This window comes from Nelusetta ayraudi, unplaced genomic scaffold (assembly GCF_046127955.1).
Source record: "Nelusetta ayraudi isolate G7.1 ecotype Tasmania unplaced genomic scaffold, CSIRO-AGI_Nayr_v1 ptg000101l, whole genome shotgun sequence".
Lineage (NCBI taxonomy): Eukaryota > Metazoa > Chordata > Actinopteri > Tetraodontiformes > Monacanthidae > Nelusetta > Nelusetta ayraudi.
In genome coordinates this window covers 244843-271227 of record NW_027466151.1, presented here as the reverse complement: position 1 = coordinate 271227, position 26385 = coordinate 244843, and the positions used below count along the sequence as shown (strand labels likewise).

At 44.8% G+C, this 26385-nt stretch overlaps 1 protein-coding gene across 1 annotated transcript; it reads right to left on the bottom strand.

Annotated features, from left to right (window-relative positions):
* Positions 1-1152: 1152 nt before the first annotated feature.
* On the bottom strand, positions 1153-25349 carry LOC142903036 (cadherin-10-like). Its single transcript, XM_076048457.1, has 12 exons — positions 25044-25349; positions 19487-19833; positions 12757-13051; positions 11204-11323; positions 10093-10260; positions 9809-9990; positions 8934-9187; positions 7429-7565; positions 7188-7309; positions 6558-6666; positions 6174-6425; positions 1153-3809 (listed from the first exon to the last, which is right to left on the bottom strand). Exons 2-12 carry the CDS (start codon positions 19697-19699, stop codon positions 3319-3321), a joined length of 2343 nt encoding a protein of 780 aa, XP_075904572.1. The 5' UTR covers positions 19700-19833; positions 25044-25349; the 3' UTR covers positions 1153-3318.
* Between the last annotated feature and the right edge of the window lie 1036 nt (positions 25350-26385).

The window sequence follows — 26385 nt, the reverse complement described above, 5'->3', positions numbered from 1 at the left end:
CTGAGCGACACGATAGATGGAGTCTTTCATGTCTCGCTCGTGCAGGAGGATGTGGTCAGTGACACTTTTGACCTTTAAAACCCATTGATTTCATTTTAGCCTTGAAAAGGCGTCCCGCCGTGTTCAAAAATCAATGAAAAATAACAAACAAGCAATAAACAACCTGCTATATGTCGGCTGGCTGGAGATTGTGGCCGTCCTTCGCCTCTCATGGACATCAGCTGAGCCATTAAAGGCTGCGGAGGCCCGAAAGACGTTTTAATCATCAGGGCTTTAGACGTCATGTATAATTCCCTGTGACATGCAAATACTTTCCTTACATCAAATGGGAAAATGTTCCACTTTTCAGGCTTTAATCGTGCAGTCACATGACTTATTGGATTGGAGGAAATTTCTTTTGCTTCTCTGCTGGAGGCCCACAGAGACCAGAGGAGGACGACTGTAGATGGACTTGTCATGTCATCTCCTCTCTCACAAGAAGTCACTGGCAAGTCACTGATTTTTTTTTTTTTTGGGTCACAAGACATAAAACAATATTAAGGATGAAAGTATTTTTGAAATGATCGTCACAAACTGGGAAGAAGAAAATCTCACGCGAATAAATCAATACAAAACATCCTGGATGCATTTCTTTTGTGCCTAGCATCGCCAAGTCACATGACACAAGGCACTAGACCTCAACTTGACAGTGATTGATATCTGAAAACTGAAACTTTTATTTGTGCAGATTTAAACCAAAGATTAAAAACAGCCTTGACCAAAGGTTGATGCTGCAGTTTTAAATCTTTCCACTGGTACTGGTGATTTTTTTCACTCTTCCTCCTCGGCAACTGAACACTGAGAGCTGCCAGCTGTGGCAGGTGACAGAACACAGGAGAGTCACTGGGGTGTGACATGAAGAATCTGTGGGCTGCGCCGCTGTGAATCCAGCTAAAGACATTTAGATTTTTTTTCTTCTATTTTTGCAGAACTGCTGCCTCCTTTGTCCTTCCTCTCTTCCTCTCTCTAACTTTCTGATTGTCGCACAGTAGCAGAAAACATCTCATGCAGCACTTAAGGAGGCCTGAGACAATTTACAGATGATCTGGATGTTATTGCAGGATGCAGGTGGTGCACACATTAAAAAAAAGAAAAGAAAACCATTACCATTACCATTGTGAGCTTGTTGTTTGCCTTGGTGGAAACCACATCTTTTAAATAAAAATAGCCGGATTACATTTTTTTCAGTTTATTTTGCATTTAGAGTCTGAATGAGGCTGAGAGAGAGATGCTTTTAATCTTCTTTAAAAGCACAAATTATAGTTCATCCACATCTGCAAGTTTACTACAACCGTTTGATGTTGAGTACGTGGAGCACTCCAACAATTCCTGCTTTTTACTTTGAAGGTAATATTGAAGTAAACACTGACAAAACCATGGTCTTCAGCTAGCAATGGTCTCGTTTGTTGTGTAATTTGACCATTAAACACGAGACGATTTGAACACATCAACCATTCTGCCTACAAAAAGTAATGAATGGCACACCCAGTGATTTACCTCCTCACTGAGGAGCTGAAACTGATGGGTTGCCTTTTTTCCAGATATTATTTGGAGGCTCTTTTGCGGAACAGTTGCATCTCATCTGCAGGCTTACTAGCCCAGCCCATTGGCTGTAATTTGAAAATTGTTGTCTTTGAGATTGCCCGTTTTCATAATTTCTAATCATGTTGGTCCAGTAATATCCCGTCTGTTCTCCACAACTGTTGTGTTGTGTTGTGTTTGTTTGTGTTGTTTGTTCGCAAAAGCTAACTCCTTCCTTTTTCCAAAGCAAGATCATTTGCATTCTATGTGAAAATACAGATGCTCAAGTCCACTGCACCGGTGGAGAGAGGGCTATGTCGTGGCCAAAAGCGTCCGTCTGTTTTTCTCTCCTTTGCCACTGTTGCGCTTTCACCGGCACTCGACCTATTGACAGGGGAATGTCTGGAACCGTCGGCTTAGATGACAAACGAAAAAGGCACATAACTTATTCATATCAGACAGCAGATTTATTTTCCACACAGTAGAGAGGCCTGACTCTGAGCTCCGAATGCATGGGCTTCATTTCCCCTCCTGCTTATACATTCGAGTCATGTATTCTGTCCCACATAGGACAGAAAAATGAAAAAGAAAAAATAAATCAGTATTTGGTCACTTTTCAAGGCAGCTTTATAGACCCAAAGTGTGGAGATGACTTGTCCCTGTGCTGCTGGTCTTATTCCCGGTTTGGAGCTGAGCCGCCATCATGAAATTTGTATTTGATTACGGTGCTCCAATGAGTAGGTCTTGGGGGAAAAAAAAGACGCTTAGCGACAGATACAGGCAAGAGCAGAGTGGAAAACGAGTTGCATCTCTGTCTCTGTCTCTCTCTCTCTCTCTCTCTCTCTCTCTCTCTCTCTCTCTCTCTTTTTGCTCCCCCCACGTAATTTTTATTACAAAAATAAGTATAAAAATATAAATATAAAACAATATGACTCAGCATTCAGACGGCGTGAAGTCAGTGTATGACAGATTTGCCCTACAACATACACTTTTGCGGTACATATTACACCTATATAATGGGATGAATTCACAGTTTGACAAATAAACTGCACCAACCACTCACATGAACATTGCTTGTCAAACGAAGATAGCAAATAGTATATAGGATGTCCATAGTTGTTTTTTTCCTTTTGTTTTTTAAAAACACTTTGTACAGTTACAGTATTGAATGGAGGTGGCTGGAAAAACCACTGAACTCCTTTCCTACCCGCCCTACCCAACAAAAACTTGCTCCAGTGCCATTAAACATTGATAGTATACAATACTACTATCTCTCAAGTCACTTACAAAACACGTAATCCACACCATTGTTCACAAAAAATCCTAAGATTCAAAGGCATCTTTACTGATTATGACAAAAAAAAAAACAATCAAACTTTTTGATTTGTTCTGAAGGTTCATTAATAATAAGAGGAAAAAAATCCAGCCGAGTTCAAACTTTTGGCATCCACGAGAGGATTCTATACTTTTTTTTTTAATTATACAGTGTGTGTGTGTGTGTGTGTGTGTGTGTGTGTGTGTGTGTGAGAAAGAATCAAACAAACCCTTTGTTTGACTTGCCAGCAACGTATAGCTAGAAAACTAGACGGATAAACAGATAGCTTGGTAGTTCAGGCGGACAGACACTCAACTAGCTGGCCAGCTAACTAACGAGACAAAAAACAGCTGCCCGGCTAGCTAGTTTAGCAATCGAAACAGACAGAAGAGAAAGAAAAAAAAAAAACGGAAACCCAAGTAGGAGAAAAGCAGCTAGCAAGTCTAGGTTTCTCTGTCGGGGCTCTTCCCCAGGTACATCTCCGCCAGCTTCTTAAACTGTGGTCCCCAGTTGCTGAGGTAATCGTAATCGTGGTCACCCTCAGTGGCGGCTGACTCCAGCGAGCTGAGGGACTCCGCCAGCGACCCGCTGCCCTCATAAGCGTACGTGGCCAAGGAGTCGTAAGGTGGCGCGGTGGGGTCCGAGTCGTTCTCCTGCAGCCTCCCGTTAATGAAGTCCCTGACGTCCGTGTTATCCTTTATGGGTGAGGTCCTCCGAAAGGGAAACAGCATTTCAGGTATGATGTCCCGCCGCAGCTTGTTGGCGTCCATCACCTCCGGGTTGCGCAGCGTGCCGATATCAAAGGCCTGCGTGTCCTCCTCTCCACCCCCCTCATCGTTGTAGCTGACAACGTTGTCTCTCACGTCCTCTTTGGAGATGATCAGAGGCTCCTTCTTCCTCTGTCTCCGCAGGGCAGCGAACAGCACCACGATCACTGCACACGGGGAAACAGTTGGAGAATGTGGACGAGGGGAGTGAGGGGAGTCGGAGGAGGGAGGGCGAGAGCTCAGCGAAAGATGTGCACTTGCTAACATGTGTCATGCATTAAAAAGAAGTGCCGGGGAAGCGGGAAGTGCAGAGTGGGGACACATTTGCTACCAGTGATAAATCCCCAACACTGCCTCAGGCATTCACCTCCTATTATTAAAGATTCAGTCAAAAAGCCCCCTTTTCCTCCCTTTTTTTCTGCGCTGAACGGTACATCCGTTGCATAAAATGCACAGTAGCTGGGATTTCTCTCCCCCGCCCTGCCCCGCACCGCACCGCACCGCCTGCTCCCAGTTTGCCACACTTTCATATCTCATCTTCAGTTGTGTCAGTTCTGTCTCAGCAGCAGAGAGCTTTGCAGTTTGCAGAATGATTGTGTTTCCAGTGGGAGCCACTGTGTGTCTGCCATGTTTCCAAGACCATTTCGTGTCCAGTTTGGCCTTGTCTACCAACGCAAGCATATTTTTTGGTGACTGAAACTTTTAACTTGTTTTACTCTTTGCATCTATGCTGGAAACATTTAATGTGAAACGCGCATGTATAACCTCATTCCCTAAAGCTATTGCAGAGGTCACACCTGTCATGGTAAATATACAGTATACTGAGATGTAAATGGACATAGCTTGTTGGCTGTGATGATGATCCCAGAAGAGAAAAGGCCAGAGGAAAAGATGATAATGTTGTATTTTTCCAAGCTTCTGATTGGCCAACGTGTTGCTTACTCGCAGAGGTTATAGTTCCGAGCCCCGTTGGCGTGACATGCTATATCATTAAAACATGCACAGACTGTGTTGTACCTGTGCACCTTTTCTCCTCCCTGCCTCCCTTTTTCTGTCCCACCAGCAGCTCCCTGACTTGTCTACTTGCCTCCCGCCTGAGTGTTAATTACAATGCCGTGAACACGGCTTGGCTGGGGAGCCAAGGTTGCTGTTTATATCCCGCCTTTATGAGCGTTTGTGACTGACTTGTGCCATTTTTTTTTCTTCTTCCCCTCACTGCGCGGAGGGATGCGGTGAAGAAAGAGCAGATTAGGGGCGAGCCGCCGAGCTGTTGCAGCTCGGCACCCGCCTGCCTGTCGAAGTCAAGCGGAGGTGAATGAGACAGTCTGTCAGGGGGGCTTCGGGCGCGAGAAGGTGTCAGATAATGAGCAGATGTCACTTCTTTTTTTTGCTTGAGAGGAGCGCGTGCAGTTTAACCTTCACTGCACTCAGAATCCGAGAGACGAAGCTGGCAGACGGCAAATTTAAAAGCCACCAGATGGAATTAAAAGCCAGTTAACTCTAATTTGCTTGAGTCAACAGTTGATTCTTGGGTTTAAATCAAATTATTTCAGATGTTCACGATATGTGTTTCCAAAATGTGCACTACTCATAATAATAATAATAATAATAATAATAATAATGATAATAATAATAATAATAATAATAATAATAATGATAATAATGATAATAATAGTAATAATAAAAATAATAATAATAATGATAATAATAATAATACATTTTATTTAAAAGTGATGAGACTGTGGACTAGGATAGCAGTGGTGTGAGGGGTGAGAGAGGGCGGAGATGATGTATGTTCCAAAGATGAAAGTAAGCAGAGCGGGTTGCATTGTTGATGTGTGACTGGAAAGACAGTTTGTTATCGAGGATGACACCCATACTCTTAACCTGAGGGGAGGGAGGGGAACACTGTGGAGCTGTCAATAGTAAGGGAGAAACTGTTGGCTTTGGATAAAGTGGATTTCGTACCGACGAGGAGAAGTTCTGATTTTTCACTGTTTAAGGAAATTCGAACAGTGAAAATGAACACCAAATCCTTGGAAAATATTGCCGAGTGGGAGGAGGTGGATAATGAAGGGGGGGACAGAATAATGATATTGTTGGAGCTTGGACTGTGAGTCCTTTTCCCCAGAAAATCAGGTCAACCTTCCTTCAACTTTGACACTTCAGAATTATGTTGGGTGACTGTTTAACATTTGCCTGGAAAATCCAGCTCTTTTTGACAGCTTGCTTTCAAAACTCCAGTTGTCACTTTCTCTTGACATCACTTGAATAGAAAATTAAAGACTGTCTTGATTGCCCACTAATGCTATGTGATTTGTGACACACCTTTAGAGTCACTACCAAGTCAAGTGAAGAGATTCAGGCTGTGGATTTGATTTCATGGATGGTAAAAGAAAAACACGATTTGCTTTGAATGCTGCAAATAAAGGTCACCAAAACTGAGCAGGAGAACTGAAGTCACACCAATTCCAAGCAGAGAAAGTGGAACAGCAAGTTTTGGCCGGACTTGGCACACGAATGCGACTTACTGAGGAGGATGATGACACAGAGCAGTATGGCCACCAGGGCTCCAGTGGTGAGGCCATCTGAGAAGGGCAGGACCTCGGGGCTGCAGGACTGCATGTTGCCGCGGCTGTCGCAGGCACAGACGCGCACGATGAGCGTGCTGGTGCTACTCTGGATGGGGTAGTCGTTGTCTGAGATAACCACGGGCAGGAAATACATGCTCATCTCGCGGCGGCTGAAGCCTCCTCTCCGTGTCAAGATATTGGCAGTGTTGTCTGGGGAGTGAGTCAGCAGAGGAATCAACTGCAGAGACAACTTGCACCAACGTAGAACGGCCTATGTTTTTATTTTTACCAAATCAACCAAAGGATTAAAAACAGACTGAAACATTGTCAGCGTCATCTTACCTTCCCTGTCCACAATGGTGAAGTTGGGGTTGGTGGTACTGATAGTGAAGACAAACTTGTGGCCCACTAGCGGCTCGTCTGTGTCTACCGCACTTATTGTCTGAATCAGCTGCAGACAGGAAAAAAATGCCAGGGAGTTCAACACATCTCATTTTCAAAGAATGAGACAGAGGCATTGCTTTGCTCTTTTATGGATTTCCTTTTTCCTTTTTAGCAGTAAATAAAAATGACACCGACTAAGAATAAAGGATCCTCAGTTAAAAGCTGTCTTGGCACCAAAACACATCTATCACCTGACATGCTGCCGTTTACACCGCAGGCTCGGACTCTGACTGTTCTTTAATTACGACCAGTGTTTGGCTCATTGCCTGACAGAATGTCTGAAAGCCACGGCTCCTCCAAGACCATGTCTTACATGCCTTGTCTCACTTCACATTAATCCACTGATATAATAATATTTTTTTATTCAAAAGCAGGGATATGTAAGTACTAATGTCCACATTGACAAAATCCCTCTGGACTGACATCTGGCTATTTCTGCTCACTTTTTCGCTTTGACTAACACATTTAACAGCTGCGCAAATGGTGAAAGTGCTAATTTTAGCATTTTGCTCAGCGAGGTTCAAGCACCTGTCCTGCTTTGACGTTCTCGCACACAAATGTGTCGTAGGACATGGCAAACTCTGGTGCATTGTCGTTGACGTCCAGCACCTTGATGAAGACTGGCACTCGAGTTGTCTGACGCGGGTTATCTGAAGAAAGAAGAGAATGGATCTACAGTTAAATGCCCAACATCTGTTAAAGGCCAAGGATGATGATTATCTTTGTTTTTCTTTGAACACAGCAGTTGTTGGAAGAAAAATGAAATTACTTATTTCAGTGGCCACCACGGAGATGTTGTGCCATTTGGACATTTCCCTGTCCAGGGCCTTTAGTGTGGTAATAGTGCCGTTCACTGAATCAATGTTAAACAGCCTCTCGAGATCAGTGTGGCGATCAATGGAGTACCTGCAAGAGCAAAAGGGGGATTTAATCGTTTTGGAGGGAAAAGGGAAAAAGGCGACTGATTTGATCGTCAGAAAACGAGCGTGCTCGCACATACACACAGTGTGTTTCTAGTCACCTTGAAATGTTCAAAGTGAAGTTAGAAGTGGGAAATACGCCAAATGGAATAGCATCAGTTTTGGAAAAGAATTCCCAAGGATCAAAAAACAAAAAAAAACAGAACAGCAGTAGGAACATTTTTTTTGCTGTCACAGTTCACAAAATGTGCGCCAAGGACTCAGCAGATTGCACGGCCTCGTAAGAGGAAGGAGAAAGAGGCTTTGATATGTCAAAGTGTTTTAACAGATAAAAAATGAGATCACTGTTACATTAGATTGGAAATGTCAGAGGAATTCCTCTCTTGTTCCAGTGAAAATGAGGAAAAAGGATTTTCCAGAAGCCAAATGGCAACTGCAAATCTAACAGGGGATCAAATGGAGGGAAAGTGCTGATAGTTGCAGTGGATATTAACCTGAGGAGGATTTAGAACTTCAACAGCCTCTATGCCTCATGGAATGACTTCACACCAGAGAAGAAAATATTTTTTGTTATTGTGCGACGTCACTTGCGATTGGTAACTTGCGTGTCTCAATCTGAAAAATGTCAGATCTCCAGTGTCAACCCAACCCTGACCTCTTGAAAAAATGTTTAACGCTGCACATCACAGGATGCTCTTCCAAAAATACAAAAACATGTTATTCACACGGATTGTCGAAACAAAGGCTAACATTTTTTCTCTCTTATGCCTGCTCATTTGTCATTGTCGACTTTCATACGCGACTGAAATTTGAATAGGCAACTCGATGCACCATGTGGCACGCGCCAGGAGTGGCATTTCAGCATGTCAGCGGCAGGCAGGCGCCATATGTTGCAGAGCGGCAGCACTGAGCTGCGTGAATCGATACCGCAAGTTTTGACTTTGGGCCACGCCACAAAGGGCTTACATAATTCTGGGAAATAAACAGTGTCTGTTTTCACTTCAAGCAACGGCGACGGTGGCATCCTCCTCTGGGAAATGACCAGGAGGGAAGCGTGAATAATATCCTCTGCTTCCACTCTGACACATGGCAGCACTGACAGATTAGATTTAGCCAAGTGGGCACATTTCCATATTCCCAAGATAATAAGAGGAGACTTTCTATCAGGATCTTGTCCCGCCTGCTAAAACTGAAAGAATAAATTAAATGACTTAATTGCTGAGGAAATCTTCCACCAAACTGGCCATTGAATAAAAACATTTGCAAGGGATTCTAAGGAGGGCAAATTTCTTGTCAAGAGCCAGTAATGGGATTTGGCTGCGACTATCTGCACTGAGTTCCAAACACTCCATACTTGACTGCCTTGTTGTCAGCATCAGGGTCCCGGGCCGACACCACGCCAACGAAGCTGCCGGCGGCCGTGTCCTCGTGCACCTCAATGATGTAAGGGTTCCTGGTGAAGACTGGCGACTCGTCCACATCCTCCACCGTCACCCTGACGGTGGCGTAGTCTTTGAACTGCAGGCCGTGAATGAAGCGGGCATCCAAGTAGGTGTTCCGCACCTCCACTCTGAACTCGTAGTCTCTCTTGCCTTCATAATCCAGCGTCTGCAGATGAAAGAGCATCAAGAGTCAGAGCCGTAGACTTTTCTCTGTGAAATCAGTCCGTCTTCAGGATTTTCTGATAGGCAACTCATTGCCTTTCATTTGTCTGTCTTTATCTTATCCTCGCTACTAAATTCCAAGTTACAAATCCAAGCGGGGGAATATTGATCTGGGAGATCCTGAGGCAGAGGCTGGAAAGACTTTTCAGCAAAAGACTGTTTTATATTATTCATTTCAAGGGCTTAGAGAACCTGATCCAACACTCTGCTTCAAAAATAATTCTGTCGCACGCCTCTCTCGTATGGATAAACCTTATCGTACCTTAAACCGGCTTCTGAGCTGAATGGCGCCGTTGTGTCTTATAATTGAAGCTAAACGCACATAATAAGACAGGTGGAGAAAAAAAGGCCAGGCTTTAAACATGTGCTTTGTGTTAAAAGAAGTTTTCACTTCAGCAGAAATTTCCAAAAGTTAAAGTTTCTTTTCCAGAAATATGTCGATCAACCAGGGTGAGAAGAGCAAAGAAGTGAGAAGTTCACTTGACATCAACTGGAGATTCTTATGTCTTATAAAACAACTACAATTTTCAACACTCTGTACAAAAAGCACAAAAATGTCAGAAACCTTTTTGATTACGATGACTCCCTCCTGTGTGGTTTGGTCCGTGACGATGTTGAACATGTCGTGACCGCCAACAATGCTGTACTCCATCTCTGCATTGCGTCCGACGTCTGGGTCCTCCGCCTTGATTCGACCAATGGCGCCTCCAACCTCTACGGACTCCAGAGATGTCACGCGGAACGAATCTAAACAGGGGGGTGGGGAGGGTGGGGTGTAGGCACTTTAAAACAGACATGTTCGGGTGAAATGATGGGTTAGCAGGACCAGAGACAGGAACTGTAACTTACGGTTGGCGAAGCGTGGCGGACTGTCGTTGACGTCAGAGAGGGTAATGCTGACAGTGGTGGTCCCTGAAAGCCCACCCATCTGTCCAGCCATGTCTTTGGCCTGGATTACCACCTGGTAGTTCTCCTTGACCTCCCTGTCCATGCCTGGCAACGCAGTCTTAATGGTGCCTGGAAACCACATATACCAACATGGAATTCACCATTTTAGTGGATCTAACTTCTTCACTTCTTTTCCTCTTTCTATGTGGTGGCGCCTCACTGATTGAAGATCCTTTTGATTGGGCCAAATTAGGGAGGTCTGACGGTGTCTCAGGAAACATGCTGACCCACTTAAGTGTGATCACGTGGTCTGGCAGCCTGTCTGTTCATCTGGCTGGCATACTGGATTATCAACTGATTGGCAGGCAGGAAGATGCTCCGTCTGATGCAGAACTTGAACTCACTAGAGGGCTGGCTGCCGGTGGGATTATAGACCTTTCACACCAAATTCAATACCTGTACCTGAAGGGGAAACATATCTTGTAAATTGATCAGGGAGTACTTGATTCTTTTGGTTTCTTTCTGCTGCTTCACTTGCACTACATTTGGGAACCATTTTGTTGGTTTTTCCCTCTTCTGATGTGGAAGCTTCCAGGTGTTAAGCCTCCAAAAATCAATACCCATTAATTCATCATGGCCACTGCTACGTTGTCCTCTCCAGCATTTACTTGCCAGCATTATGGTCTCAAATTTTGCATTATTCATTTGTCACAAGACTATGTATGTCAAAATTCCCCAGCAACTACAAGGTACGCTCTGGACTTATTTTCCTTTGTTTCCTGGAGATTTTTGCATGATAACCCTGATGAGGCTGCTGCCCTGGATTCCTAGCTGTAAAATAAGTGTCTATACAGGATGACACAAAGAGTTATTATTATTATTATTATTATTGAAGCTCACAGATGGATCCAATCAAATTGAAGGAAAATTACCCAAACATGCTCACTGGAGGGACTAAAGACCACTTAGGACGAAAGGACATTAATCGAAGGCATCGGCAAAGTCAAGTAAAAATACAAGACAAACTGCATGACGAACTGAATCCCAGCAGCCCTGCAGGGTTGTAGCTCACCGTTCTCAGAGTCCACAGAGAAGTAAGGCTGTCCCTGCAGGATGCTATACACCAGCTTGGCACTGTTACCGTAAGTCTGATCGTCTGCGTCACTGGCAGTGATGGTGACAACAGATGTACCTGCAAACAGAACATCGGGTCAGGATCAGGACCGCTACAGTACTGGCCAACTGCTCCATCACCTACCCACCACTCTGAACTACCAAATGACAGTAGTTGTTCTGCAAACAGGAGAGGATTGGACTTGTGTTGTTGTTTGACTCTGACACAGACGCGGCATGCATCAAAATTCCTTTCAGCTCCATTAATCTCCTGAAATCATCTGGGCCACTCCAGTGTGTTCTTTGGACTGCGTGAAGGGGTCCGTTGTGCTCATTTCAAAAATGTTTCCTATTTAAACCCAGACCAAGGATCAGTTCCTCCTTCATATTCTGCCACTGAGTCGCTCCCACATTAAGTCCCGCATAATCCACCCGAGTGCTTGCCGCAAATACTGTCCTTGGCATTCAGAGGACCTCTGCAGTGCCCTGTTTGGGTCTGACTGTCTCCGTGCATACTAATGAAGCCTTGAACATCTGTCCCACTTAGTCTGGCCACTGACGGCATAAAAAGAGAGCTGCTTATTTTTTCATGGTTGGTTGGCTTGATTAACCACTGTGTTCAGTCCTGACATAGAGGGTGGCTGTGAGTGTTGTTGACCCCTGACACACCTTTTGCCAGAAGGATATCTAAGCAGAGTGCACTGCGAGTCAGGGACAGTCCGTTGTTATTCGTCCCTCCACAGACAGTCTATTCTGATGTATCCATGATTGCTTCAGTGCATGAATTAGCACTGGCCTAATTGAGGATTGATTTCAAATTGCATGCATTATGAGTTGTTGTCTGTTTGTTGTTTTCATGAGCTCTTTTTGTTTATGAGTGACGCTAATTTGTTTGTTTCTATCATTTGAATGGAATGAAGTGGAGTGCAACGAAGCACATCCTTAATTGGAAAGAGTGTGACGATCTAAACTTTCAATATTTCTGCTGCCTATTAAAAAATGGCAAATGGCATTACTTGGCATGAATGCCCAATGAGTCCAGGCCAAACAAATACTAATCACAAACAAAGAGTGTGCACTCAGCACAGCTGAGTGGCTTTGGAATTGTGCTGCAAATTACGCCAAACTTTACTCTGTCTTTTCTACTTCCTTGTTATTGCCCTGCAACCATTTGGACCAAAATGTGGCTTGTGTGTCATTACTGAGCTGCACTTCACAATTAACTTGAAATATTTTGTATTCACTTGTCAAACAATTCATTGACGTTGGTCGCATCTTCAAGTTTCGAGCTGTCTTTTTTTGTAAACACAAAGTACAAATATTGCTAATATTGAGATATTCTGTGAAAGATGGAAAGTTCACAAAGGCTAATGGGGCCTGTCGTATTGAAGGTTTGAAATATCACAAAGAATAAATCAGCTGTCAAAATAAGGGGCAATTTTTCATTCAGATCAATTTTTCATGCTGGCCAATTTGTTCTGAGTTGAGGCTAAAAAACCTGCCATCACTTACCAACTTCGGACATTTCTGGGACACTGGCAAAGTAGATCTCCTTGGCAAACTTTGGTGCATTGTCATTGATGTCATGAATTTTGATGTTGAACTCTGTGTCAGGCTCCAGCTCCTCATTGGTGTTGCGATCCAGCACCTTTGCGTTGAGCGTGTACATGGCCTTCTCCTCCCGGTCCAGCCTCTTGGTGGCATGAATATCCCCAGACTTCTCGTCGATCAGGAACAGAGTGCCCGCCCCCTCTCCTGTCAGAACATATTTCACATTGCCCTCACCTTTGTCCATGTTGGAGTGCAGCTAAAAAAACAAAAAAAAAAACAAAGAAAAAACAGGGAGATCAGGTCAAGTCTTCAGATGACATCATGTTGGCGTGTTCAGGAGCAGTTTCTGTTCAAGTATCGACAGTCGGCCAGTCAGTGGCACAGCCAGGGCTGAGACTCCGTCAGTCACACTGGGACGTGACGCACAGACATGTTTACACACTGCAAGACAACACCAGAATACACAAGAGAAAGCAGTAACTAAACCCGGGATCTTTAGCTGCGAGGCAGTTTTCCTTATGCGTTTGTCTTTGCTGTTGGTCATTTCAGCAAATCTTTCAGCCTTGCATGCGATCAACGCTGACAGAACTATACATAAATAGAGGCACGGCACATTAGGCTGTCAGAATCCACAAATTGGCTTTTAATGTTTGCTGTCGCTACATTAGAAACGTTTGAAAAAAATATTTTAAAATCCCTTTGAAAATGGTATCCGTGTGACTCCCTGAACAGGCCGTCGCCTTTGCAACCCACGGTGTCAAACGCGACACACTCCATTAGTTCAGATCAAATTAGTCTGCAATTTTTCTTCCAAATTGCGCCTTTTGACAAATGAGCACAGAAAGAAAGAAAAAAAACCTGACCTCCAGCAATTATTGCTAAAATTAGTCACCTCTGACCTATCCATCACCTTGAAGCTGCTGCTACTGAGCGCCACGGAGGAGTAATGGTGGCGCACCGTGACAGACACTTGATTCAAGCTCATTACGGTAGTGCTTTCTGTCAGCAGATATATTTAGAGCTCTGTCTCACAGGCGCACGCATAAAATCGACATGTAGTTAAGGACGATGAATGCACGTTGGTGACTTATTAATATTAATATCTGCATGCTGTGAGAAAACTAATTAGTGGTTGGGGCTTTTTTTCCACAGCAGTTAGATGACTGATGTCAACAGTGCAACTTTGCATGGAAATCAGAAATGTTGTGCCAGCGTGAGATTTGGCAGTTCAAAAGAAAATAAATTAATAAATTGATTTGGAAGAATAATGGCAAGAAGCAGGGATGCATGTTAAACGAGACGCTGTCAAGTTCAAATAACTAATAGACAAGCGCACTTTAGCTCTACCTGAAGTCCACTGAGGACAGATGCCTCTAGGATCCAGTTTTCACATACAAACTCATTGTAAATCTATATTTTAAATACAACCGATATATTAATATGTTTCGGGGAATTTTCTTTTTTTAACCTTTACAGTTTATTGATTAGTATCATCTATTGTAAGCGTGGCACCAAATCCCAAGTCCGGGCAAGCCATGTGAGGAACCAGTGAGGAAGATGAGCCTAGATAGTCCTCATTAAAGCTAACGCTGCATAGTCTGGGAGAACATCATCCCAATAAAAATGAAATAGAGAATATAAATTATTATGGAATTTTGAGGAAGAAAATAAAGCAGATTTGACAGGGCCGCAACTCTCTGTGGCAACTTCTTATTACTGGAGTCACTGCACACTCTTCCTACTTCTGCACTCCTTGTCTAATAATTAGGACAGTGCAGTTTCAGGCGGTGTCAGACCACACGAGCCGCTGTTTTTCTTTTTCCCAAATCTTTTGATTATATCCTCCAGTGGATTTTCTTCTGATTATAACCATATTTACTGTCCTGATTGTAAACAGCGTAAGAGGGAATCCTGACGGGAGCAACAACAAACAATAAGCCCTGGAGGTATTTTACACATTTTCCTATGTAGGAGTGAGACTAACCTACTTCTCCCTCCTCTTGCTCTCTCTCTCTCTCTCTTTTTTTTTTTTTTTTTTTACTAATTATGGCCTGTCTATATAGCGCTGCTAATCACATGGGTACACAGATCATCTCCCTATGGTTCCATAGGTTTCCCCCTGGGTGGATGTGCAAACAAGGATATATCTTACAGATGAATGGAGCTTTTTACCGGGCCATTGCGTAGATGACGACTCAACTGTATGTTGCTAAAAAAGAAATACAGCCAGAGGCAGTAGAGGAATGTTATTTGATTTGACATAGAGTCATACAGGTTTGACAGTAGTCATAACCATCCTTTTTACATTGCTATAATGACTTCGAGGTCATAAGTATATGGTTAAGTGCGTCATTAAGTGTTTACAAAAAAGCAAATTAAGACATATTTATATTTTTTCTGAAGGAGAATATTAACTGGATTATTCTCTGCTCGTAAATGGCATGTTCACGTCAGCCGTATCAGGTTTCATGAACCAGTGGACACAACTGCGAATATACTGTATGCGTAATCCACAACTGTGGTTATTTTTTTATTTTTACTTTTCACTTCAAACTTTTGCTGCTCCAGCTTGGTTAGACTTGCAGATGACAGTAGTACGCCAGGAGCCAAACCGTGTATGAAAGCAACCTTGGTAAAAAATGTTTTCTTGTAATATTCTTGCTTTCCTTGCAAGGATCCTGAACCGTCAAAACCACACCGTACCGATGGTCCATCTGCATAACGGGTGTGCTCCAGCATACATACGAGGCAACTTCAAAATGAGACACACAGTGCAAAAAAGAAAAAGAAAGAAATCTGCTCCTGTGCGATATAAACGGTAAAATGTGACTCGCGCTGTCGCATTTTTATTGACATGTTGCAGACAATCTTCTGAGTCTACAAGGCAGGCAGGGAAAAGCCAGTGCGTGTTGAGAAGAGCAAATACGAAACGGTGGCATTGATACTCCTGACAAGTGTGGCACAGAGTGTCTCCACGGAGCCTTTCACAAAATCAAATGTTAGCACGACTGCGCCGCAGTTCGCGGGGATTTGGAGGCTCTCCTTTCAAGGCCTCGCAGCACAAACACAGCCCTTTTCAAGGCCTTACAACACAAGCACAGAGGAGAGCCTTGATGAGTTAAATCGCTTTGCACAAACACTGAGGAATTGTCAGTAAAGCAGCAAAATCATTGGCAATTCTTGTCAGGTCTCGGCTAAGCATTGCTCGCCGCTGCAAAGAGGAGATAGTGAAACAGAGTGCAAATGGATACAGAGTAATTACTCTTCCTCCCTCTCTCCCGCTGTCTCTTTAGACGGACCAAAAAAAAAAAAAAAAAATCTTCAGCGTGCTGAACCAGTTGTACCCAAACCTTTTTATACTATGCAGGTTAGACCCACTGTATGTTGAGCTCGCCGGCTGCATTTCCACGGCAGGTGCAGGTTCTGCGGTATTCATGCTGAAAATTGATCCAGCAAGGTTCTTACAAGAATCTCAAGGATACATGCCGACAACATATTAACACAACAAAGCCAATTACCTTGAATATTCAAATTCAGGGCACAGCATTCCTACCCACCCTCCCCATCCCGTGCAAGACAATGCAGTGTGGCGGGATTTTAATGGGATTTTGTTCACTTCAAACACGCCACTCAACCACTCCACAAGCACAAAAGTTTGCCGTCGTATTGCTCAGCATTGCAAGTGCTCGCACTTTGACAGCCCTTTGCTTAAGAAGTAGGGCACAGCACCACAGCTGCACGCGGCAAACGCTCACAACTCATTAATGGCCCCCGTGAAAGTCAGTTAAAACCAGATTTGAGGCTCCCCCCCCCGCCCCCCCCGACCCGCTCCGCTCCGCTTTTGATGCGTGCGCAGCTCCGCCGCAGCGCATTCACGGTCATAAAATACAGCGATGCGCCCTCACAGCGGCTTCTAATTGTTGTAGCGTGCGAGTGCTCTCAGTTCCTCTACTGCCGTGACTTTTCTTATCTCTCCACCAGCTCTCAGTCAGCACTACTCAGTGTGTAAGCTTCAAAGCAATGTGTCTTTTTTTTGAACACCTGGATAAGCAGCACTTGCTGCTGCGTTTGCATCGCGCTTGCTGTTGCCACGGTTGCACTGCTGCAGCCGCGCCTCTACTGCTGCCTCCTTTCATGCGAGCGAGCATGGTGAAGGGAGTGCGGCGGCGGTGTTGGTGGTGATGTAACCGCGTGTCTGTTCTTTACATCAAATGTGATTGCCTTAATCACGAAATCAAGCTCAAGTGACAGCCGGCGAGTCTGTGTGGGCTGATTGGAGGGCCTTGATTGAATGCGAAATAAACAAGGTCTCCCGCCGACGCTGTGCACTGCAAAGGCCATTAAACGATCTTTATGATGAAGACCATCAAGGCTTTGATGGCCTTGTGCCAGGAGGGGCGAAAGTGCTTCATGCATTTTGTTGTGGTTCCCCCGTCTTTTCTCTCGGTCTGTGTCTCAGCCGCGGGCTCGGCTCTTTAATCTGTTTGTCAATGGGTTTTACAATCGACCCATTGAGCTAGCTAGCCTTGCTTTTCACCCCTCTGCCTGAAATATATAATAACATACTGGCTGTTGCTACCTTACACTTAATATTCATTAAAAAAGAGAAGAGTATTGTGAGCAACGAGCTAAGAAAAGAGTGTTTTCTGGCAAAAAGAAGTGACTCAACAGTCATTCGCCACAAACTCTCAGCTGCCTCGTATGTTTGTCTGTAAGGCAGCTTTTTCTCTCTGTCAGATCACAGTCCATTTCTTAAGGCTGATGGAATCACAGACACGGATCACCAGCTTTTTCTTTTTTTCAATGAGCAGTTTCTTCAAGCTCTTACATTTGTGTGACACTTTAATGGTGACTCACATTGTGAACACGGGCAGAGTGGTAAGCTGCCGAACGAGTTGCCATCACTGCTTCAGAAGGCTGCTGTCAGAAAGCATCAAAAGAGCAGAGAAGAAAGGCACATGGAGCCCGCTGTTGACATACCAGCACCTCTCATGACTAGCATGTGCTTTGCTGCTCCGTCATATATACAAAAAGGTGAATTTCACCGGCTGCAGTTTGATTGATATGTTTTCTCCCCTCCATTCCATCTCTCACTTTTACACCCCTCTCCCATCTGCTTTTTCTTCACCGTGCCATATCAAGATGATGTTCTTTGCAAAAAAAAAAAAAAAAATGTCATATCCCCCTACTCAACCTCACACGCGACTCTTGTTTACTCGGGGGAATGAGGTGGTGTGATGAAAGCCAGCTTCCTCAGAGAAAATTGGCTGTCGACAGGCACCTCATTTCCCTCCCCGGGGCTGATAACTGTGGCGTTTCCCCATCACACCTGTCTTTAAAGCGCTCGCACGGGTGAGCTGACAGGAACCTCTCAACCTAGTGGGAGGAGCGGGGGAGTCAATTGTCCTCAAACTCGCTTCTCTTTGGCACTTTGAGGCAGAAAAGTTTTTTTTCCCTTTTTTTTTTATTAAAGCGTGCACCATTTTGAAGGCCGTCATCTGAACTCCCCCAACCTGATTGTTTAGGGAATATCTCTCTTATCTGCATCAGACTTGTTTACTGCATAAAGAAAAAAAGCTGTTACAAATGCATTGGAATACAGACTTCACATCGCACTCGTGAGCACCCTGATAGGGTGTGCATGACCAGGGTTTCTTTCACTTTGATATCCCCGTGTGCATTATGTGCACTGGCTTGGTTTTTTCACTGCACATTGCAATACATGCGCACCCTTGGAGCGATGCTGAAACAAACGTGGAGCTTCATTCAACACCACTCTTTTATTTGTGTAGCATCTCGGGCAAGCTGAACCGCCAACCCAGTCAATTGTTATTGATTCCACGACTACGGACCTTGTTTTGCTGGTAGTTACAGCTGCAGTTGTGAGCCAGTAACACAATGCATTGAATCATTGATTTACCTTCTGTGTGTATAGTGCAACAAGATTGAATACAGATGCTGTCGTCAATGGATTTGACCCTTCCTCTTACCTGAGAGCAGCATATTTTCAAGTGTTTTGTAAATTGGGGCCTTAGTACGGTTATATGGATAAAAAAATGTTCTTTTACATTTCACATTGTTGTGATTTGGCTGACACACCGGTTGGAATCTGTGAGCCAGTCTGTGTAATTAACAACCTCAAGCACAGGAGATTTTGGGCAAAACTGGAGAAACCTTCATTTGGCGTCATCCGTCATAGTAGTTGTAGTAGTAATAGTAGTAGTAGTAGTAGTAGTAGTAGTAGCAGTAGTTACTGCATAGCCTCTATTGCATTGGCTTTGGGTTTGCCAACAGCTCAATGAGCTGCTTGTTGACTGGTCAGAGCAATTAAAAAGTTCTTTTGGTGAAAACATTCTCATGCTAGCTGTCCTTTGAAACCTGTGCTTATATATATATATATATATATTTACATATATGTTTAGAGGGGGAGCCATTGTTATCACCAAACAATGGCACCTGCCCAACAGCAAATCAATGCAGCTGTGACTGCGATACAATAGCGTGATTTTCACTGAACAAACGGAGTGATGAAACAGTCAAAAGAACAGCGTAGGCCTGTAAACAAAGAGCGCACTCTGCGTGCACTTCCTCTGGATGCCATCCAGTCAGTTTCCTGGCAGCTCGTCGCATCAGAAACTCTCAATTGCGCTCCTAGAATTACTCTGTGCATCAGGTGCCAGGGACACATTACCTTGCCCACATATTGGTGGTCATTTCCTGTGTACTCCTCCAGCAGAAAGAACTGATTCCACATCCATCCACGCTTGGAGCGCTGCAGAACCCTCCCTCCGTCGCTGTCCGGCATCCCAAACAGTTTCCCAATATTCCCAGGCGCGATAGGCATGGCGGTGCTGGGCCACAGCATGGAGAGCGCCAAGAGAAGCAGCAGCTGATTGGCTATCATTGTATCCAATCAGTTGCAAAATGTCCCGAATGACTTGTGAATTATGGTAATAGGCTTCTGATTGGATGAACACTGGAAGGCAGTGTCATCAGAACAGACATTGTATTCCTCTGCGTGTGATGTCGTGCAGATACCTGCAGGGGGGGAGATAAAAGATAAATGTTTAGTCCAGCAGAATGTCGGACACTTTTACGTCGTTTAACCTCACTTGAACGGTCACGTGAATCGAAGAGAATTGTAACAAAAACATTGTTTTTTTTTATCTGCAGCTAAACTAGATTAAAGCTTACCAAACACAATCTGAGCAGACATGCAAATTTGTATTTGTAATTCTTTTTTTTTTATGTCATATTAGAATTAATGTGACAGGATTAGATCGCGGCTCCAATGTTTATGCAGTGGATGTTCAAGGACAGGGCGTGCATTTCATGCACTGAGCTTTTGATAGCAATAAATCATTGTGACGTGCATTTGGGTCATTGTCAACTATAAACCTCCGACCTGCGGAGGACAGCGCCACGCCTAATAGCAGCCATGCTGCGAAAAATGCTTGTATCCAGGCCATGGCTAACCTTAATTCCCCTCCTCTCATGCCTCAATGGCTTCATAGTTCTTATTTTCATTTTTTCCTGATTGACGTGTTGAAGCATTTTGAAGCATTTTTAGTACAATCAGGGGATTATTCTGATTGTATGGACGCCACCTCTGCTGTAAAGTTTGAAAATAACAAATCCCACCTTTTATACGTTAAAATCCCATACTATTTTCCCTGGGGCATAAACCAAACCAGAGGACACTAATCATCAGAGAGAAAAGAAGAAGAGGGAAATCCCTGCTCTTACACTTTCCTGTCATGTTCCCCAAAGTCAAGAAGTGAGCATCACTTCTCTAATTACCACAGTCACGTCCCTGATGACGCGCAAACATTTGTCTGCCGCGGCAGAGTGGGCGTTTGTGTGTTTAAATGTTGCAATGTTGCCCATTTCCCGGATCCCTCCGACAGCAGCAGAGGAAAAACTCTTTGCATCTGCTTTACATCTGCAGCACTAATGAGCATCCTGCGCCGGCGCAGGCGGCCTCGGATTGTCTCGCCAACGAGCCTCTCAGCGTCATTGCTGTGTATATATTAGTGTAATCCCACCCCAAAGGTGTCACAAGGTGGCGTGTGATGAGTTCCCTAAAACCCTCAGATCCCTGCTGCAGGTATATACACCGTCTCACACACTCTGCGCCAAGGAGGTTTTGTCCCCACCTGGACTGATCCTGATAGGTAATTTGGGCATGCATGAATAATTTATGGCCCTGTGGACGTTAATCCCAGTAAATCTGGCCTCTCTCTCTTCCTAATGAAGCCCATTTAGACAGTTTTCCTGCGTGCGGACGAGGCTATCAGAGTTGGCGACGGCTGCGAGGCACCGGCCGAGCGGGTTTCTGCTGCTTTTTTATGCGCCGCTCTCGGTTGAGAACGATGATGTTCGTGCACAGCATCCGTTGTGAGAAAAGAAATAAAAAAATATCAAGGCTGCTCCATTGATGAAACTGAAGTGGTGCAAAAAAATAAATGAATGTAATTTTCTTTGAATAGGAAAATCAAATAAGTGAGCTAACAAGATCTCAGCATAAAAGATTCCTCATCCGGCTCCTCACTCTTACAGTTTAACTGAATTTCATCATCCATTATTTCAGAGTAAAATCCAACTTTATCTTTTTTTCTTCTTCTTCTTTTTTTCCCTGTCATAGCATATAAGAGTTGGCGAGTAAATTAGACTGGCCACCACAGCGGAGTGAGTCCAAAGGAAAGTCTCAACATGCTCAACCTGATAATGCAAATAGGGATTTTCTTGCAGTTTTAATTTAGCTGATTTAATAGGAGCAGTGAAAAAAAATACAGACAGTGCTAAATTGCATGTCAATACATTTTTTTTAAATGTTATTTTTCCTCTGCATTGCTGCCGATGTGGCGTGAGCGTGACACCAGCCTCTCCTGAATCAGGAGACGCTGCCTCCCAATTAATCTAGTCTGATGCTTGTGATTGCATTTTCTAATTATCATCGCAGCCCGTCCTTGAGTTTTAATAGCATTCTGGATGTTAATCTTTGATGTGGCGCGCCTATTAAGCATTAGGGCCAGTGTGTCTTTTTCACAATTCCTCCAAACACGCCGCTAAGAGCCAGAGTGTGAGGCGCTGAATCCCTGCCAAGATCCCTCCGACTCCAGATGAGGATCCCTAACTCTGAACCCAGCCTATTAAAAACAAGGCTTTACTTGGGGTGCGGAGGGGGATAAAAGCTTGTTTATGATGAGATGAAGTTGCGTACAGCTCATATGGCTGCAAATGAAATGGGAAAAAGTGGCAGCATGAAGACACAAAATTGTTAAATATGCTTTTAAAGTCAGGTTGTTATTCTTCATGCCAGTAAAAACCGACTCTGGCGGCAGCAGCAGCAGCACTCCCAATATGTATTTTGTAAAATGACACATTCTTGTTTTGCTGAATAAGAATATCTTTGTTGCTTATCGGGATATGACTCCCCAGGAAAGGAAAAGTGTAATAGTGAAATAGTGCAGTTTCGCCAATGTGAATTTGAATGCACGAGACAACAAGGCGCTTTGAATAGCCTTCTGTGACTTTAGCCGGACAATAATTGGAGGTGCAATGGGCAGCAGTGGTCTGGCCGCTAAAGCTCTTTCAGAAGTCTTGCATGCGTAATAAAGTGGCCATCATGGAAACATTAAGACATGCTTCAGCTACTGCGACCTTTGACCGGGTTTTCATCAACAAACGGATAAAAAACAATAATGAATTGAAATGACCGACCGCCTTCTGCAAGAATGTAAAAATACTTGATCCGGACATACCCAGGTGTAATTATTTCCTCTATTAAAACAGAGCAAGAGACTTGCTCTGACGGTGGAAAAAAAGAAGAGACAGATATGGAACGAGGGCACCGGGAGGAGAGCAAGGTCATGATGCTGCTGTCAAGATCACTCCTGATCTCTTGTACCTGCATCCTCAAACCGTGTTGTAAGGCGAGTTTTCCTCTGGTGTGAAAGCGCTGCGTGTCTGACAGGAGTGGCAGAAGAAAGAGTGCTCTGTGATTGGCACTTTGAGTATCGTCGGTGATTGCCCGCTTCGCGCTGACAGGCCGGCAGTCAGAGTGTAAATCCGGCAGTAGAAGGGCGTTGATGCGCATGCAAGAAAGGCATGTAGGCGCGCACGCACGCACGCCACTGACCACTTGGTGGAGCCCTAGACCTTCCCCAAGCGTCTGCCTTGGCTGGCTGCAGCCCTGGCCAAACCTCTGCAAGCTTTACTTATTATGTTTTGAAATCCTTTAAGCAATTTTGTGATACAGTGTGCACTTTCTTGTTGAAAAGCTACGACAAAAGAGGGAGGGCCCCTCTCTTTTTTCCGATTTGGAATGGAGGATGTTTAGCCCTGAAACCAAACATATTAGTCACTCTGTTGCTCTCAAAAATCCACCTCTCATCTTCAGATGCTTTCAGGAAGCTGGACGCATAATAATCATCTTATCATTTAGCACTGAACAATAGTGGAGAAACATGTTTTCAACATTAAGGAATATTTACCTTAGAAATATTCTACAATATCAAAAATGGTTGCGTAAACTGCACGTACACCTCTGATTCCCTGCACTGTATGTATTATTGATAATGTATGCATACAAACACTCACTATGCCTTGTGCCATATATATATATATATATATATAAATATTCATCCCTGTTCCTTAATCCCAAACCAGCAGTGCTAAAAGCCCGTGAGAGCCTCAGCGTGAGCGATCATATTCCCACCTCTTTTTCATCGCCACCGAAAGGTCACTCCATATCCCACAATAATTCAGGGAGCGTGTTCGCGGATAATTTGCCTTAAACAATAACGCTGTTATGTGGCGGGTGACCCCGGCTCGCACTAATACAGCCATAAATTATCACGCCGAGGCTGCACACTGAGGAGCAGGCGGTTAGCGAGGGCGCGGAGGCGGGGGGGGGGTGGTGGGTGGTGGTGGTGGTGGTGGTGGTGGTGGTGGCGAAGGGGTTTGGGGGGCAGAGACGGTAAAAGGAAAGGCAAGAAGCGTGAGAGGTGGATTAAGTTTTGTGTGCTGTGGAGGATATGCACATGTTAGGGACCCGGCAAACTCTGCTGGCTGCTCCTCTGCAGTGATAAACACCTCTGTGCATTTTCCAGAGATATGAACGCTACACTGGATCTCCATTGCATCTTCCCCGGAGCGTATCACCAGCGTGACTGGCCCCGGCAGCTTCTCAACAGACCGCGGGCAGGCAGGCAGGCAGGCAGGCAGGCAGGCAGGCAGGCAGGCAGGCAGGCAGACAGATGACAGACAGACAGACAGGCAGTCATGCACAGAGAGTAGGTAGAAGATAAAGGTAGGCAGGGAAAGGTGGAAGAGTTGACATGTGTGCAACAGAGAGGACGTCTCTGCAGAGAGCAAAGCCTCTCTGGAACAAAGTAACACTCAACCTTAAAGTTGCACAACAATTATTGTTTTTGTTTTTTTGTTTTTTTTGGGGGGGGGTGTTAGGTTTGATTTTGACAGATGTCAGGAGTTAAATACGCTTTTGCCAACATTTCAAACTTGTGTTTCAAACAATGTTTAATTCTTTTTAAATGGAGCTTAATTTAATATTTTGCTATAGAAGAAATATGTTTCTGTCTATTTCATTGATTTGTTTATTTTATGTTTTTTTGTTTTATTTGCACATGAGTGCGTAAATGCATCAGCACTGAAGTCTGAGACATATTTGCTCAGGGGGATAATAAAGTGCATCGTATTGGAACCGAATCGTATCGCACCCAAAGTTGAAATCACCCTGTTCTGTTCTTCTGAGACGCACACACACACACTCTCACACACACAGACAGATACACATAGACACACACTCCCTCTCTCTCTCTCTCTCTCTCTCTCTCACACACACACACACACACACGCGCACACACACGCACACACACACACACACACACACACACACACACAGGTCCATTCAGCCATTTATTTCTCCAGGACAACTTGTACGTAAGTCAACATCGGAAACAAATTCACATCCAGTTGTGCAACGTCAGTAAAATACAATTCCTGCATCAGCCGGCGCAGACGGTCATGCCGTGATCGAGCTGCTCCGGGAGTTGTACCACTTTTTATTTATTTCCCCTTTAATTTGCCGACCGTCCACACCAGTCTGCCAGTCTTTTTTTGTCACAGCGCAAGATGCAGATTAATCCTCTGCGCAGTTTGGAGGAGCACTGAGTAGAAGTGATTTAAAAAAAAAAACCTAAACAAATTGGAGGAGCAGCTCTCACCTTGTGGTTTTGCGCAGCACCGCATCCGTCGATGTCACTCAGCAGCGGCTGCAGCTCCTACTCCTTAGCGGTGCTTAGCGATGGAGAGTCTGACTCCTCGCGGCAGTGCTTACATTCCAAGACTGACAACGGCACAGCTGGTGCACGGCGGCGTGTGTGCGAGAGAGAGAGAGAGAGACGGAGAGAGAGCGTGAGCTAGAGCTAGAGAGAGAGAGAGAGAGAGAGAGAGAGAGTGAGTGTGTGTCTTCCTGCCTCCCTCCCTTCCTCTCTGCCCTCCCCTCTCTGCCGTTGCTGCTCTTCCTCCTCTCCACTTTTCTCCCGTCTCTCTCCCTCTCTCTCTCTCTCCCTCCCTCCCCATCTTCCCCCTCCTCCTCTTTCTCGAGCAGTGCATCACTTCTGGCGCTGGATGTCACAGAGGCTGAAGCCGAGGCGACTCTGCTTGCTGATTGGCTGCCATTCACTAGTTGGCGATAAAGGAGGTGGGGGAGGTGGGGGTTAAAAAGAAAAGGGAGGATGTTTGGTTGAGTGGGTGGTGGGGAGAAAAAAATAGTTGCCCCTTACGTCCCAGTGAGCACGGGCTGACTGTGGAACGGAGAAACTGGAGGAGGCTGGACGGCGAGACAGTGCACACACACACACACACACACACACACTCGCACACACACACTGTTTTCCTTTTTTTTTTTTTCTTCTTCCTCTTCTTCCGCCGTCCACGTACTTCCTGTGAACGATGCCAGAATGCTGTGCTCTGCGTTAGGCAGGCAGGCTGCGCTGCGCCGGGAAAGCTTTTGACGGATCGACTCTATGATGTCTGATGTCAAAAGCAATGGCCGTCCCCGGCAACCCTCTCACATCTAATCTCTTTTTCAATGACAGTGGAATGAAGGAGAAAAAGGCCATAACTTGTAAATCAGCCACACAGCCTGGAGGGGTAAGAAGGTGGGGGGTGAATCATATTGGGAGAGAGGGAGCCTGCTCTCTCTCTCTCTCTCTCCTCTCTCTCTCTCTTCATCCGCTCCTCTGGACGACTTGGCTGCCAGTGTGTGGCAGGTGCGCACGGCGTCTCTGTCATCTCGTCTCATTACACGCCCCGTGTAGGATGCATATCAATACGTCTCCATACAGTCTGCGCTGCCGAGAGTGCTATAGCATTTTAATCCAGCAGAGGGGAACGGATGGAGGGCAGCGATACGTCTCAGAGGTGTTTGATGTCCAACTCTGTTGCCAGACTACATGTGGCTGTGGGCGTGCTCTCCATCTAAACTGTGTGGTTGTGTTGACACGCATACGCGTGTTCAAACTTGACTGTGTTTTTTTTTTTTGGTTTGTTTGTTTAGTTGAG